This window comes from Cricetulus griseus, assembly GCF_003668045.3.
Source record: "Cricetulus griseus strain 17A/GY chromosome 1 unlocalized genomic scaffold, alternate assembly CriGri-PICRH-1.0 chr1_0, whole genome shotgun sequence".
NCBI classification, from domain to species: Eukaryota; Metazoa; Chordata; class Mammalia; order Rodentia; family Cricetidae; genus Cricetulus; species Cricetulus griseus.
The window spans coordinates 231,418,200-231,432,350 of record NW_023276806.1 but is presented as its reverse complement, the minus strand read 5'-3'; the positions used below and the strand labels follow the sequence as shown (position 1 = coordinate 231,432,350).

The 14,151-nt window shown below is 53.8% G+C and overlaps 1 protein-coding gene across 1 annotated transcript; it reads right to left on the bottom strand.

Moving 5' to 3' along the window:
• Window positions 1-724: 724 nt before the first annotated feature.
• On the bottom strand, window positions 725-2,963 carry LOC113832491 (zinc finger and BTB domain-containing protein 12-like). The gene is given in 4 exon segments (XM_027388816.2): window positions 725-1,439; window positions 1,442-1,849; window positions 1,852-2,391; window positions 2,839-2,963. Coding segments are annotated over 3 exon segments (1,389 nt in total). The 5' UTR covers window positions 2,372-2,391; window positions 2,839-2,963; the 3' UTR covers window positions 725-978.
• Between the last annotated feature and the right edge of the window lie 11,188 nt (window positions 2,964-14,151).

Sequence of the window (14,151 nt, the reverse complement as noted above, 5' to 3'; positions counted from 1 at the left end):
TAGGTGTTGAGGTCGCCCAGCTGGAGGAGGGCGTGTTCCTGCCTTGTCCCTAGTTCCTGCCATGTCCCTAGTTCCTGCCGGTGTCCTTGTGGCACGGGGCTGCAGTTGTTAGCTCTGGGAGAGTCTGTGGTGGGTAAGTCATACACATGCAGTGGCCAGAATATAAAGAAAAAAAAAAGTTTTGTTCTGTTGTTTTTTTTTTATTTTGTGGAAAACAAAGAAAAACTAAACCCCCCCAACTCCAGAAAAAATCCTAAAAAATACGTTTTCTTAGAAAATACTGTATAAGTCTCTACTCCTCTCCCTCCCCCCCCAACAGCCTTCCTCGTGTCCTTTTTCCTAAGTGCCCTGCCCCCCACCCCTCCACTATCCACCGTTCTTGCTAGTGAACCCCGTGTCTCACAGCCCACCCGGGTTGCCCACCCTGCTCTTACCTGGCGCGTATTTCCTTTCATTTCCGGTGAGCCTTGCACCTACTGTAGCCCGCTTCCCCAGCATGCAAGAACCGCCTCCCCTTCCTTTTGTGGGACTTCATACCTGTTTCCCCTACGACTCCCTTTCCCGCGTGATCTATTCTAACCAGGAACAAGAAAACCGCATCCTGCCAATCCCCCCAATCCCACCCCCACCCCACCTCCAGAAACGCCAGACTCCTCCCCCTGGGCAGCTGCAGCCAGGAAAGGAGCTGTTCTCCAGACTTGCAGCCTTTGCTTTTTTCTTTTTCTCCTTCCTCCGTCCACATTGTTCGTGCACCTCTACAAAAAGAAACCTTTCTTTGGGACCCCCATATCCCTCAGCCTGTCAACCCTGTCTCCGGCTCCATCTTCTGCTCTTGGAGGCAAGGTCTTCTCTGCAATCTTCCTCCCTCAAGGTGTGTGTGTGTGTGTGTGTGTGTGTGTGTGTGTGTGTGTGTGTGTGTGCGCGCGCGCGCGCCCGCCCGGACCCCCGCCCGCCCCGATCGGCCTCCCGGGCCGTCGGTCAGCGGATGAGGACGTTGATCTCCGCCACGCCAGCCTCCAGCACGTTCTCGGCTGTGGTTTTGCCATGCTGCTCCTTGAGGTGCCGCCGGATGGCGGGCTTGTGGGCGAAGCGCACGTCGCAGTAGGAGCAGCGGTAGGGCCGCGCTCCCGAGTGCAGGTTGAGGTGGTCGTGCAGCGTGGACTTCTGCGTGAAGCACTTGCCGCAGATGCCGCACGAGTGCGACTTGACGCCGCGGTGCACGTTCATGTGGCGGTTGAGGTTGCTGCTGTGGTTGAACTGCTTGCCGCAGCGCGGGCACATGAAGATGAAGTGCTGTGCGCGCATGTGGAAGACCAGCTTCTCCACGCCCTGGAACACTTCCGGGCATTTGGTGCATTTGATGTTCTTTAAGGGGTTTCCGCTTGAGAAGCCCCCAGGCAGGGGCCCCCGGCTGCCCCCCGCCCCCAGGCTGCCCCCCGCCCCCGGGCAGCCATGGCCACCGCGGCTGCTTCCACGAGGCCCGAGGTGGCCCCCACGCCGGCCCGGCCCCCCGGGATCAGCAGCAGGCCTTCGCCCTCGGCGTCCTCGGACAGGCTGTAGCAGGCCTTCACCACGCCTTGCGGAGGGGCCACAGCGCCGGGGGCCACGCTGCCCTGGGCCAGCTCCCCGAGGTGGCCGCTCACAGAGGCCCCGATACCCAGACCCGCCGCCAGGCCTCCGGGGGGCTTGAGCCGGTGAGCCACTTCGAGCGCCGACTCCACCTTGACGATGCAGATGTCAGAGACGTCCTCGTCGTCGTCCTCGTCCTCCTCCTCCGCCTTCAGCTCCAGGTCCTCGTCGAGCGGGAACTCCAGCTTCACGGGGCGCAGCAGCGGAGGGGGCAGCGGGGCGGGGGCGGGGGCTTCGGGGCTGGCTTCGGGGTCCTGGCGGGAGGCAGGAGGGATTTGGTGGCGCCGAGGACGCCGACACCGCTCACGAGGCTGGCCTCGCCGACGCCGCCGCCATCCTCCTTGAGGCCGATCTTGGGCTCGATGAACTGGCTGAGGGCGTTCCTGCACTTCTCCACCACGTGCTCCATCTGCAGGTAGGAGGCGGCCGTCAGGTAGTTGACGATGTCCCTGACGGCGAACTCGAGGGCGCCCGTGTAGCACGAGAGCAGCAGGTCGGCCACGATGCGCGCGCTGTGCATCAGCGAGACCTGCAGCTCGGAGCTGGGGTTCAGCAGGAACTGGTCCCGGAGGAAGGGCGAGCAGGCGGCCAGGATGACCTTGTGGCCGCGGAACTTGAGGCTGTCGGCCACGATGGTCACGTCGCAGAACCGCTCCTCGGCGCGGAGCTGGTTCATGTTCCGCAGCGTAGCGGCCTCGTGGCCCGGCAGCTGGAAGCGCAGCACTTCCACCCCGGAGGCCATTGTGGCGGGAGCGGGCTGCCCTGGGTGGCAGGAAGGGGCCCGGTCAGAGACAAAGGTCTGCGGCCGCCGGGACCCCCGCCCGCCCCACCTCCCGGGCCGGGGTGCGCCTCCCTCAGTTTCCCCAATTCCGAGGAGGCGCGGTCCCTGCGAGGAGGGAGGCGTGGTTCCCGGGGGCGGGGCAGCGGCGTCCACACCCCCCGGCCCCGCGGCCCGCGCGCCCCTGGGAAGAGCGAGCGAGCGAGAGAGAGAATGGAGCCGGGGTGGGCGGGGGCGAGGACCCGGGGTGCAGGCTGGGCTCTCCGGCCTCGCCCGCAGCGCGGCTGGGCGCCCCCCCTCCCCTCGTCCTCCCGCCTCCCGCACGGGCCGTGCACGCCTCCCTCCCACGCGCGGGTCTCCGCGGCACGCCCCCCACCCCGCCCCACCCCGCCCCGCCCCGGGCTCCCGACCCCGGTGCACGCGCCTCTCACCTGGCCCGGCTCCGCGTGCTGACTTTCCCCCTGGTCCCCCACCCCCCCGGGGCCAGCGGCGCCCCCACGCTCGGGCAGGGCCTGGGCAGCGCGCAGGCGCGCGGGGTGCGCGGGGCGCGCGCGCGGGGCCGGCTCCGCGTGGGCGGGGGGGAGGGGCGGGGGCCGCTCGCGCCGAGTGTTCCAGGGCCCCGCGCCGCGCAGCGCAGCGCCCGCGAGGGACTCGGAGGAGGAGGAGGAGGCGGCGGCGGAGGGGAGGGAATTAAAAGGGGCAGGGCTCCCCCTCCCCGACCCCCCTCTCCTCCCCGGCACCCCCACGCGGTTAAAGGGCCGGACGGTCGAGCCTCCCCTTTGGCCGGGATTATTTGTCCGCCAGAGCGGAAATACGCTCCCCACACACCCCCCCTCTGTTTCACGCTCCCCCTCCTCGCTGCCTCTGGGGCCCGCGGCCCATCTGCGCGTGCGTGCCAAGGCCCGCGCGCTCGGACCCGCCCCCCGGCTCCCGGCGGCACAGCGCGCGCGCTCCCCGGGAGCTGCGCAGTCTGCGCGGCCACCTGCTCCGCTGCAGCGAGGCTTCGGTCCCGCCCAGCTGTGCCGAGGCGGCACCTCCCAGGGCCTGGACCGCCTGGTGGCCTGCGGGTCCTGGGGTGCATCCTCCGCTGGCTGTGTGCGCGGCCCCCCAGGCCACACTTGCAGACTTTTCCCAGGCTTTGGAAGCGAGCCTCTACTGCAGTCCTCCCGACCTCCAAGATAATTTCACTTTCCACAAAGCGGATGAGCCAGCGCGGCCAGTCTGCCCCGGCTTCAGAAGACAGTTAACTGGAAGCCACACTGCCTCCTATCCCATCCACTCCAGCTCCTCCGCCCTTACTGTGGGAGACGGACGCCTTTCACCTCCACTGTGTGACTAACCCCGGGCTAATCCTGCAAATTGTGCAATTATTTATATTGGTGCCGTCTTTATTCTTTCCCTGCACCAACTCTTCCTTTCCGCTGCCTCTCCTCCAGGGAGGTGCTCCCTGGGCCTAGACTGCCCCTCTACTCTGCACCTGGCTTTCGTCATCACTCCCAAACTCAGTCGCATCCTCCACAACTTCAGTGAGTACGTAAAGGCTCCCCACCCCCAGCTCTTGTGTGTACCCCAGATACCCACAGTGGCCCTCCAGACTAGCAAGGTCCCCAGGAAGATGCCACTGCTGACTGCAAATTACGTTTGTGTATTCCACCCTCCCGGGGAACTTCTCTATTCCCAGGACACGCCTAACTTCCCGCAACCCAATGTGTTCTGCTGTCTGCCCCCACCCCCCAAGACTGTCACTTCTTGATTGCAGGAATTAAGTTATGGACTGTGTTTTGCAAATAAAAGCCAGGCAATAAGTGACTGGCTGTAGAAGTCGTTCACTGCCTGCTGGACCAGCGTCTGCTCATACAGAGTTCATTCCTGACTTGAACTGGATGCCCAAACCCAAGCGATGCTGTTTCAGAGAGGAGTGAAGCGGTGGTCTTTGATTTCCCTTTTAAGGTTCTCGACTTTTGCACCCTCACCCAGATCACTTTGTAGTCGGGTGGGGTGTGGATTTAAGGGACAGCGTAGGCTTTTGTGTCTGGTACACCTTGTTTAAAGCTACCAGTCACCGTCTACTGCACGAGAGACAGCCCTTGGGCAAATTACTTTTTATTGTCTGAATTATGGTGTCTTTATCTTTGAACTAAAGGCCCCAAATGCTCACCAGGCTGGTGACCCTGACAGACAATGGACAATGGACCTGTGGGAACGCCCTTTTTCTTTGCTTTTACGGGAAACAAACAGTGATATTTTCTGGTTTTCTTTTCTTCATGACAGGGTTTCCTGTGTAGCCCTGGCTTTCCTACAACTTGCTCTGTAGGCCAGGCTGGCCTCGAACTCAGAGATGCACCTGCCTTTGCCTCTTGAGTACTGGGATTAACGGCATGTGCCCTCACAATCAGTAACCATGAAGCCTTCAAAAGAATTTTAATTTAAAATTTCTGTTTCTCTATCTCACTTTTTTTTTTTTTAATCCTTACCAAACTTCTCAAAAGAATCATACATGGGACTGGAGAGATGGTTTAGCTGTTAAGAACACTTGTTTTTGCAGAGGACCCCAGTGCAATTCCCAGAATGCACATGGCAGCTCACAACCATTAGTTACTCCAGGTCCAGAGGCTCTAACACCTTTTTCTTTCTTTTTTTTTTTTATTTTTTTTATTATTTCAAGTTGGGAACAAGCTTGTTTCACATGTAAATCCCTTCTCCCTCTCCCTCCCCTCACCCCCATCCCTCCTCCCCACCCCCGACCTACCCCCCACCCCATCCACCCTCCACTCCCCAGGCAGGTTAGTGCCCTCAATCTAACACCTTTTTCTGTCATCTGCAGCGTGCATGTGTACACACACACACACACACACACACACACACACACACACTCACACACACACACACACACACACACACACGCGCGCGCACACAAGTACACCAAGCAAAACACTCAAATACATAAGATAAATCCTTAAGAAATTAAAAATGAAGAGTTAATATTTCACTGAGCAGTAAGAAAGGGTGTTGGTGGTGCACGCCTTTGATCCCAGCACTCAGAAGGCAGAGGGAGGTAGATCTCTGAGTTCAAGGCCAGCCCGGTCTACAGAGCGAATCCAAGGATAGCCTGGGCTACACAGAGAAACCCTGTCTTGAAATTGCCCCTCTCAAAAAAAAAAAAAAAAAAGAAAGAAAGAAAAAAGAAAAGAAAAGAATGAGAGTTTGGAGGTGGGTGGGTGTCCTGGCCATAAAGACAGCTTTGCTTCATCTTGACTGTACTCAGTCTTCCAAGGTTAAAGCAAAAGGTCTAAGGCATGGCTAAAGTGCGATGTTTGAGCTTGGTCTTGTATGTCTTATCTAAATAACAACAGACTTGGTATGAGGTGTGTTTACTCTTGACCCTCAAGGCCAGATAAGGAGAAATTGAGTCTAAGGTATGGTTACCAAGTGCTTGGAGAATTGAAGAAGAAAGTCTGTTTGTTCAGTGTACATGATACCACGTTCCCTTTGTGGTTGGGGTATTTAAGAATGGTGAAGAATAACTTAGCGCATTCAGTATTGACTGGTTGCCCTCCCGACTCTATCCTGTGTCTCTGTCTCTGTCTTTTTCTTAGTGTCTTTACCTTCCCTTTCTCAATCCACACTACCCCCTCAGATATGACCCAGCAAGTCGGCTGGATCGAACTGAAGCTACAAAAAGTTGGGTTACGACAGGCATGGTGGTGACGCACGTCTTTAATCCCAGTGCTTGGTAGCGAGAAGCAGATCTCTGTGAGCTTGAGGCCAGCCTGGTCTACATAGTGCGTTCCAGAGCAGCCAACAATCGAAAGAAGGAAAGCTTGGACTAGAGTAGGCTCAGTTTTGAAAAGGACTGGTATTTCTTAGTGCCCGTGTGTGGAAGCTCACAGTTGCCGGTGACTGCCGGGGATCCAGCGCCCTCTTCTGGCCTCTACAGGTAACGGTACTCACATGCACTTTACGGCCCTCACCCCCCACATATGTATGTAATTAAAAATAAAATGTTTTGTGGGGCTGCCCCCTTCCCCCACACACCTTTAATCCCAATATTTGGGACGCAAAGGCAGGCAGAGCTCTATGAGTTCGAGACCAGCCTGGTCTGCAGAGTGAGTTTCAGGATAGCGAGGATTACACAGAGAAATCCTGACTTGAAAAATAAAAAAATGTTCTTAAAAATGAGTTTGTAAAGTTTAATTATTTGTTTTATTTTTCTTTCTTTTTTTTTTTTTTTTTTTTTTTTTTTTTTTTTTGGTTTTTCAAGACAGGGTTTCTCTGTGTAGCCTATCCAGGCACTCGCTCTGGAGACCAGGCTGGCCTCAAACTCACAGAGATCCGCCTGCCTCTGCCTCCCGAGTGCTGGGATTAAAGGCGTGCGCCACCAACGCCCGGCCTTAATTATTTGTTTGTTTGTTTGTTTGTTTGTTTTGTTTTGAGACAGTTTCTCTCTATGTAATCCTGACTGTCTTGGAATAAGCTATGTAGACCAGGCTCAGAGATCCTCCTGCCTCCGACACCCCAGTGCTGGGATCAAAGGTGCTGGTTGCCAAGCCAGGCCCGTAAAGTTTAGTATCCTGTCTTTCTGATCCTTGTCATCTCTGAAATGTGGGTTTGGGTGGTGCGGGTTTAGTCTCAGACTGTAAGCTGGGTGGACCAGGCATGCTGTCTGTCCTTGCTAGCTGTGTGCCAACACTGAGCTGAAGCAGGGAGGATTTGGCCAGTAAGACGCATTCCCAGGAGATGCCCACCAAGGAGCAGGTGACCGAAGGATGGTGTGACAATGACAGTCTCACAGTCCCAAGGCAGATGCCTCAACGTGGCTTCGGTCTTTCTCCCTGGGTGGGTGGCTGCTGCTGGCCCTGGTGTCTTCTCAGGTGTCTCCCAGCTCCTCCACCCTCATCCCGGAGTCGTCCTTCTCAAACGCTCCTCAGGTCAAGTGGCTCCTTATCTGAAACACTGTTGTGCCCAAATTCTGAGCCCCAAGTTCACCAAGAGACCCGACCTGATGCAAAAGCAAAGAGTCTTTAATTAATTAATGAGTTAACTGTATTAACTTGGTTCCTCCGTCCCACAGACACAGTGGGTGGAGCAAGAAGGACCAGGAGGGACCTTGGGCAGGGAATTTATTGGGGTAGAGCAAGGGGAGTGTCTGGGGTCTGCAACAGTCTCGGATTGGGCTGTCCTGTCTCCTGGGCTCGGGCGGCCTGTCCTGTGTTGATTGGTCAACTGGTTGTTATGTCCTACAGGCCCTCCCAGGGCGTTTTCTGTGCTCTGTAAACCACTGTTATCTTAAAACACATCCAGAGCCCAGGCCAGCCACATGGAGGGTGTCTGTCTTCCTAGTGACTGGGGCAAGGTCAGGCAAGGTTGAAAGGCTGAGTCACAGGCCTACATCTTGCTGGGTCTTTTCTGCAGCCTGCAGTGGCTGCCAAAGCAGGGCCTGGGTGAGGGTCTGGTCCCTTCAACATCACTGAATCGGTTTCTTTCGTGCTTGTGGTAGGGAACGTTTTCCTCAGTGGGGAAACGTCTGCCTCAGTGGGGTTCCCTTCCCACCCATTCGTCCATGACCTGTATGGTGCCCTGGGCCACCCCCTGTCCACCGGCACTGCGTGACTGGGGTCCCCCTTTCCCTTACCAGGCAGTGGGACACTCACTCAAACCTTTTCAGACCTCTAGAGGGTCTGGATGCCAACTCTACCTAGACCAGCCAGCGTGGCTAAGTAGTAATGCCCGAGAGACGGTGGCAGTCACGATGGTCCCAGTATGTAACCACAGCAGCCGTGTTCTCACTCTGTGAGTCGGTGGTGAGTGGGGCACTGACCAATTCTGGGGATCCAGGTCCAAAACGGCCCCATTCAAAGAAGCTACCAGGAGATGGCTCAGGGAGGAGGAGGGATTGGTGCGAGGAGAGAACCAGTGTCCTGAAAGTTGACCACCGTTCTCCTGCCATGGTGCCTACATCTCCCCACCCTACCCAACCCTCACACACTAACAATAACCACACTTTGGCTGGATAGGTGGATCAGCTGTTAAATGTGAAGGGCACTTGCTGTTCTTTATTTAGGGTGGTTTTGGGGGGCTTTTGAGACAGAGTTTCTCTTCATAGCCCTCGATGTCCTAGAACTCACTCTATAGAGTAGGCTGGCCTTGAACTCAGAGATCCACCTGCCTCTGCCTCCTGTGTTGGAACTAAAGGTGTGTGTCTCTATGCCTAAGCTATACTCTGTTGCCAGCACTCACAAAGACAGCTCACAGCTGTCTTTAATTCCAGGGGACCTGGCATTTTCTTCTGGCCTCCATGGGCACCAGGCACACATGGTTCATCTACATACATGCAGGCAAAGCACTCATAACATAAAAATAATTTTAAAAACATTTTAAATTTGTTTATAAAATAAAAATTTAAGAATTAAAAAATCATTAAACTAGGCTACTAGGGCTATGGAGAAGGCGTATTGGGTAGAGGCAATTGCCATCCAGCCTGAGTTCAAACCCTGGGATCCACATGCGGTAAGGAGAGGACAGATTTCCCACAAGTCCTCTTTCCTCCACTTGTACATCGTGGTGTATGCTCCCCATAAAAATAAACACACACAAAAAATAGATAAATGTAACAAAAAGAAGATGATGTTAAAATCAGGCCTGGTACCCCACTCAACAAGAGGGAAATCATGCCTAGTAGTGGTGACTTAGCCAACTGTCCACAGCTAGTGAAGCTATGGACCTTGGAGTGTTGTGCCCAAGTCACAAAGACCCTCAGAGACTACCAAGGTGACAGACTCACCAAATTGCAAACGCAAGGCTTTATTGTTTAATCCTACTGGTAGGGAGTCTGTCTAGCAAGCTGACGCAGCAGCCTCCAGAGGGAGCGAAGTCCCTTGTCTATTGCCAGAATTTAAAAGGAAAAAAAAATCACAGAATTACATCAGGAGGCATGGGTCAGATCCTGATTGATTAGTTGACATTTGGGGAACAATTGGGGGAATTTCCCAGAGTCAGGGCAACTGGTTTGTTAGTAGTTTTAATTGGTTGACTACAGAACCTCTAATGCTCCCGTTACTTGCAGGTAGCCTGTTCTCATTGGTTGGTGCTGGGAGGGGGCATTCTGTGGTTTCTCTGTCTCTTAGGTGGTTTGTTGCTAAACACAATATCCAGGTGCTTACTAAGTCTAAGAGAAAGGTTGTCTTGGAGTTTTGCTCACAACACGAGAACTAGAGGCTGGGGGACTGGATTTGTTTTGAAGGCTTTTCCACAACCTTTACATTTTTATAATTTCTCTCTAGTAGAATAATCAGAGTTGAATAGGAATGTAAGGCTTTGCCACGTTTATACAATTTCTCCCCAGTGTGATTTATTAGAAGTGAAGCCTTTGAGTTTAGTTTACCTCTTTCAGGGGGAGAATCTGCTGTTACCACCTAGAAAGCCAGCATAGCCCCTAACCACATTCTAAATATTGTCCTCATGCCAGGAGTCAGTGTAATCCTCACCCTCCATCAAGGAAAACTCTCTTTGCAACAGACAGAGACCATTACAAACACACACACACACACTGCCGGGCGTTGGTGGCACACACCTTTTTAATCCCAGCACTTGGGAGGCAGAGGCTGGTGGATCTCTCTGAATTTGAGGCCAGCCTGGTTGGTCTACAGATGGAATTCCAGGACAAGCTCCAAAGCTATAGAGAAACCCTGTCTCGAAAGGCCAAATGAAACAAAAAAAAAACCCACAACCAATCAAAGTGTAGATTTGTGGCGCCCACTCTCAATGGCTACATTTCTGCACCTAGGGCTCGGGGATCATTGAGGAAGGGGGGAGGGGAGGATTGTGAAAGCCAGGGGATCCGTGAATTTGCTCACGTTTTCTAGGAATGTCAGACACTGCATCTATTGAAGTCTCATCAACATGGCTACCTAAACATGAGCTGGTGGGGACGACAATAGACATGGAGGAGTGGCTGGGGAAGCCAGGAGACCTCAGCCCTACACAAAGAACTACAGCAACTCAGGAATACCGAGAGCAGGAGAAACAGTCTTCCAGGGAAAAGCCCACCAATTGGTCATCCAATACCAACTGGTCAGCCCCCAAAACATATAAACAAGTAACAGTATAGAGACTGAGCGGTTAGCACTCACGTATTCAGTTCAGGTATGTATGGGGTATATATACAACACACACACACACACACACACACACACACATATGTTATATGTGTGTAATAACAACTAATGAAAAAAAAGAGACCATGAATTTGAGAGACAGCAAGGAAGATGGAAGAATTATGAGAGGGTTTGGAGTGAGTAGAGGGAGAAATGATGGAATTATAGTATAATCTCAAGAAATAAAAGAAATAGCTTGGAAAAAGTTTTACACTGAGGGTACACACACACACACACACACACACACACACACACACACACACACTCACACTCAGCCTGATGGACCATGCGTGCAAATCCGGTACTTGGGAGGCTCAGGCAGGAGGATGAGGTGTTCAAGGCCGTCCTTGGCTTATATCCTGCTGTTTGATGTCTTGAGACCCAGTCTCAAACAACAGATATGTAAACAAACACACGAGTAGCTCTGGGCTGGTGGAGGAGGGCTGAGTAGCACACAGCAAGCCTTGTGTTCATCTCCTGATTGAGTAATGAAGAAGGAAGCAGGAGGTGATGAGGCCTCTGGCAATATTACGTTGGCAAGTCGGCACGGTTTTGTTTGTTTGAGACAGGGTCTCACTGTGTAGTCCTGACTGGCCTGGTAAATGCAGGTTAGGTCGGTTGGCATGTGTGCAGCCGGCCTGTCTCTGTCTCCCGAGGGTGCTGGAATCAGTGTCAGTCATCTCTTTCAGCTGATTTAGAACTTCTGCTTGGGAGCAACGCCGATGGTGGGTGTTGCATTGGATCTCTGCTCACTGTCATTGTCTAAAGCCACCTGGCTGTAACTAACTTCGGCAAGGCTCAGATGAAGGGTTCTCCCATGTGCCTGGAAGGCAGAACCTGGGAGGATTGATAAGCAGCCTGCCCGCCTCCCACACTGGGTGTCCTGATAACCAGTTCACGCATCCCATTTATACCCCACACCGACCTCTGCCGGCCTCCAGTTCTCTGTCACTTGAACTCCTCCATCCTACTGTGGTCCTGGCTTCTGGATTTGAACTCATGGAGGTCTGCCTCCCCAGTGGTGAAGAGCATGTGTCACCACACCAGCCCCCAGTTTTTAAAAAATTGCTGTGTGTGTGTGTGTGTCTGTGTGTGTGTGCACATGCGCGCGAGCGTGAGTGTGTGTGTATGAGTGTGTGTGTGTCTGTGTGTGTGTGTCTGTGTGTGTGTGTGTGTGTCTCTGTGTGTGTGTGTGTATGGGTGTGTGTGTGTGTATGAGTGTGTGTGGGGGGGTGTGGGGGTGTGTGTATGAGTGTGTGTGTGTGTGTATGAGTGTGTGTATGAGTGTGTGTGTGTGTCTGTGTGGTTGTGTGTGTGTGTATGGGTGTGTGTGTGTATGAGTGTGTGTATGAGTGTGTATGTGTGTATAAGTGTGTGAGTGTGTGTGTGTATGGGTGTGTGTATGAGTGTGTGTGTGTGTGTGTGTGTGTAGTAGAAGGCAACTTTTGAGGAGTTGGCTCTCTGCTCCTGCTCTGTGAACCCGGAAAGTTGAATGCTGGCTTGTGCAGCAAACCTTACCACAGCCCCCCCCCCCCCCACCGCCTTCCTCCTCACATCTGGTTTTTGTTGTTGTTTAATTGAGACAGGGTCTCCCCTAGCTGAGCCTGTCCTGGAATTTGATCTGTAGCTAAGGACGGGCTTGAGCTGCTGACCTCCTGCCTCAGCCTTCTAAGTGCTGGAATTACAGGCACGAACCACCACTCCCATCCTTTTTAACTCAGGAGGGGGGCTTTAAAATTCAGATATGACTTGGCTCCAAGGACTGACTCACGTTCATTGAAGTCATGGAAGAGCCCCATGTGTGATGCCTGATGAAACCGTTAACTAATGAGCCAAGCCTGAGCATCCTGACCATCTTAAGCCAAAAACTGAATTCCTTCCACCACACTGGACCTGGGCTGGGGGGTGGGGAGGGCAAGCTCTGCTGCAGCAGAACTTCTCATTTGTGCCCTGAAGGAGAGCAAGCATGAATGTCTGTCCCCTCTGGCTAGAGACTACCTTATCAGGCCTGGCAGCGGTGAAGTGGCAGAGTTGGCAAGGACAGGAGCTCCAGAGCAGTTTCTAGGGGTGTGGGGAGGAGATGGAGCATTGTAGAGCATTGTAGTCCACGCTTGGGACGGTGTGTCATTGAAAAGGCAGCGGCTGTCGGGTCCCCTCTCACTGAGGCTAAATGCAGAGCAGAGCTTGTGGGTAAGGCAGTGTGTGGGGCAGCTGCAACGCTGACCGTTTCCATGCTGTGCCTGGTCACCATCTGTCACCATGCCACCCAGCATCCTTCCCTGTACACATGGAGAAGAGCCCAGCAGCCCTCAGGGCGTGGAGATCCCTGGGGGAATGGATGCTGCAGTGAGGAAGACATGTGGGTGACCTGCAGACTCGGGTGACCTGCAGATGCGGGTGACCTGCAGATGCGGGTGACCTGCAGAACGCTCCGGGTTCAGCTGTTGTCTGAAAGGGATGTGGCTCCTCACAGCAGGTCAAGGACAGACCTTGGGAGGCCCAGAATTTTTGCTTGCTCCTTGGGAAGCTGGTGCAGTGGACACTGTCAGCAGGTTCATCGTGGCCCCTGGCGTCTGTGCTTACAGGGCAGCCTCTGGGGACAGTGGCCTGGAGGAACCAGAAGCCAGACAGAGCAGTGTGTGCAAAGCTTCCTCAAGGTGGCCGTAATCCTAGCACGTGGAAGGTGGGGGCAGGAGGATCGGGAATTCAAACCCAGCCTCTGCTACACCAGCGCTAGCGGTGTGAAACCCAGTCTCAAGAAAACAGGACGACTAGGTTGGTAAAAGCTTGCAAGTGTGAGGACCTCCGTGTGGACGCCTTAGACTCCGAGTTACAAGTCTGGATGCAGCGTTGCCCTCTTGTAGTCCGGGTGCTGCGGGAGCAGAGACAGGCAGGTCCCTGAAGCACCCTGGTGAGTTAATCTGGTTTCCCTGGTAAAGTTCTGGGCCAGTGAGAGACCCTGTCTCAAACAAAAGGTGGCAAGGGCCTGAGGAGATACACCCATGACTGTCCTCTGACCTCCAGAGGTACAAACACATGTACACACACACACACATACATACACAACACACACATAAACACATACGCATACACACATACACACTCACACACACACAGCACACACACACACAATACACACTTGAACACATATACACAGCACACATACACACATACACACTCACACATACACACTCACACATACATACACAACACACACATAAACACATACACACTCACACACACACTCACAGCACACACACACACAGCACACACTCACACACAATACACACTTGAACACATATACACAGCACACATACACACACTCACACATACACACAGGCACACAAACATGTACACGCATGCACGTGCTCACACACACACATGAAACAGAAGAAATAGTTACAAGCACACTAACTATGGACTTATGAGGGGCAAGACGCTAATGCATTGCCTTGAATTCTCCATGGCTGAGCAGGGCACAGCCATAGTGGCCCACGCCGTTAATACCAGCACTTGGAGGCAGAGGCTGGGGGATTCTGTGAGTTCAATGCCTGCCTGGTCTACAGAGTGAGTTCCAGGACAACTAAAGCT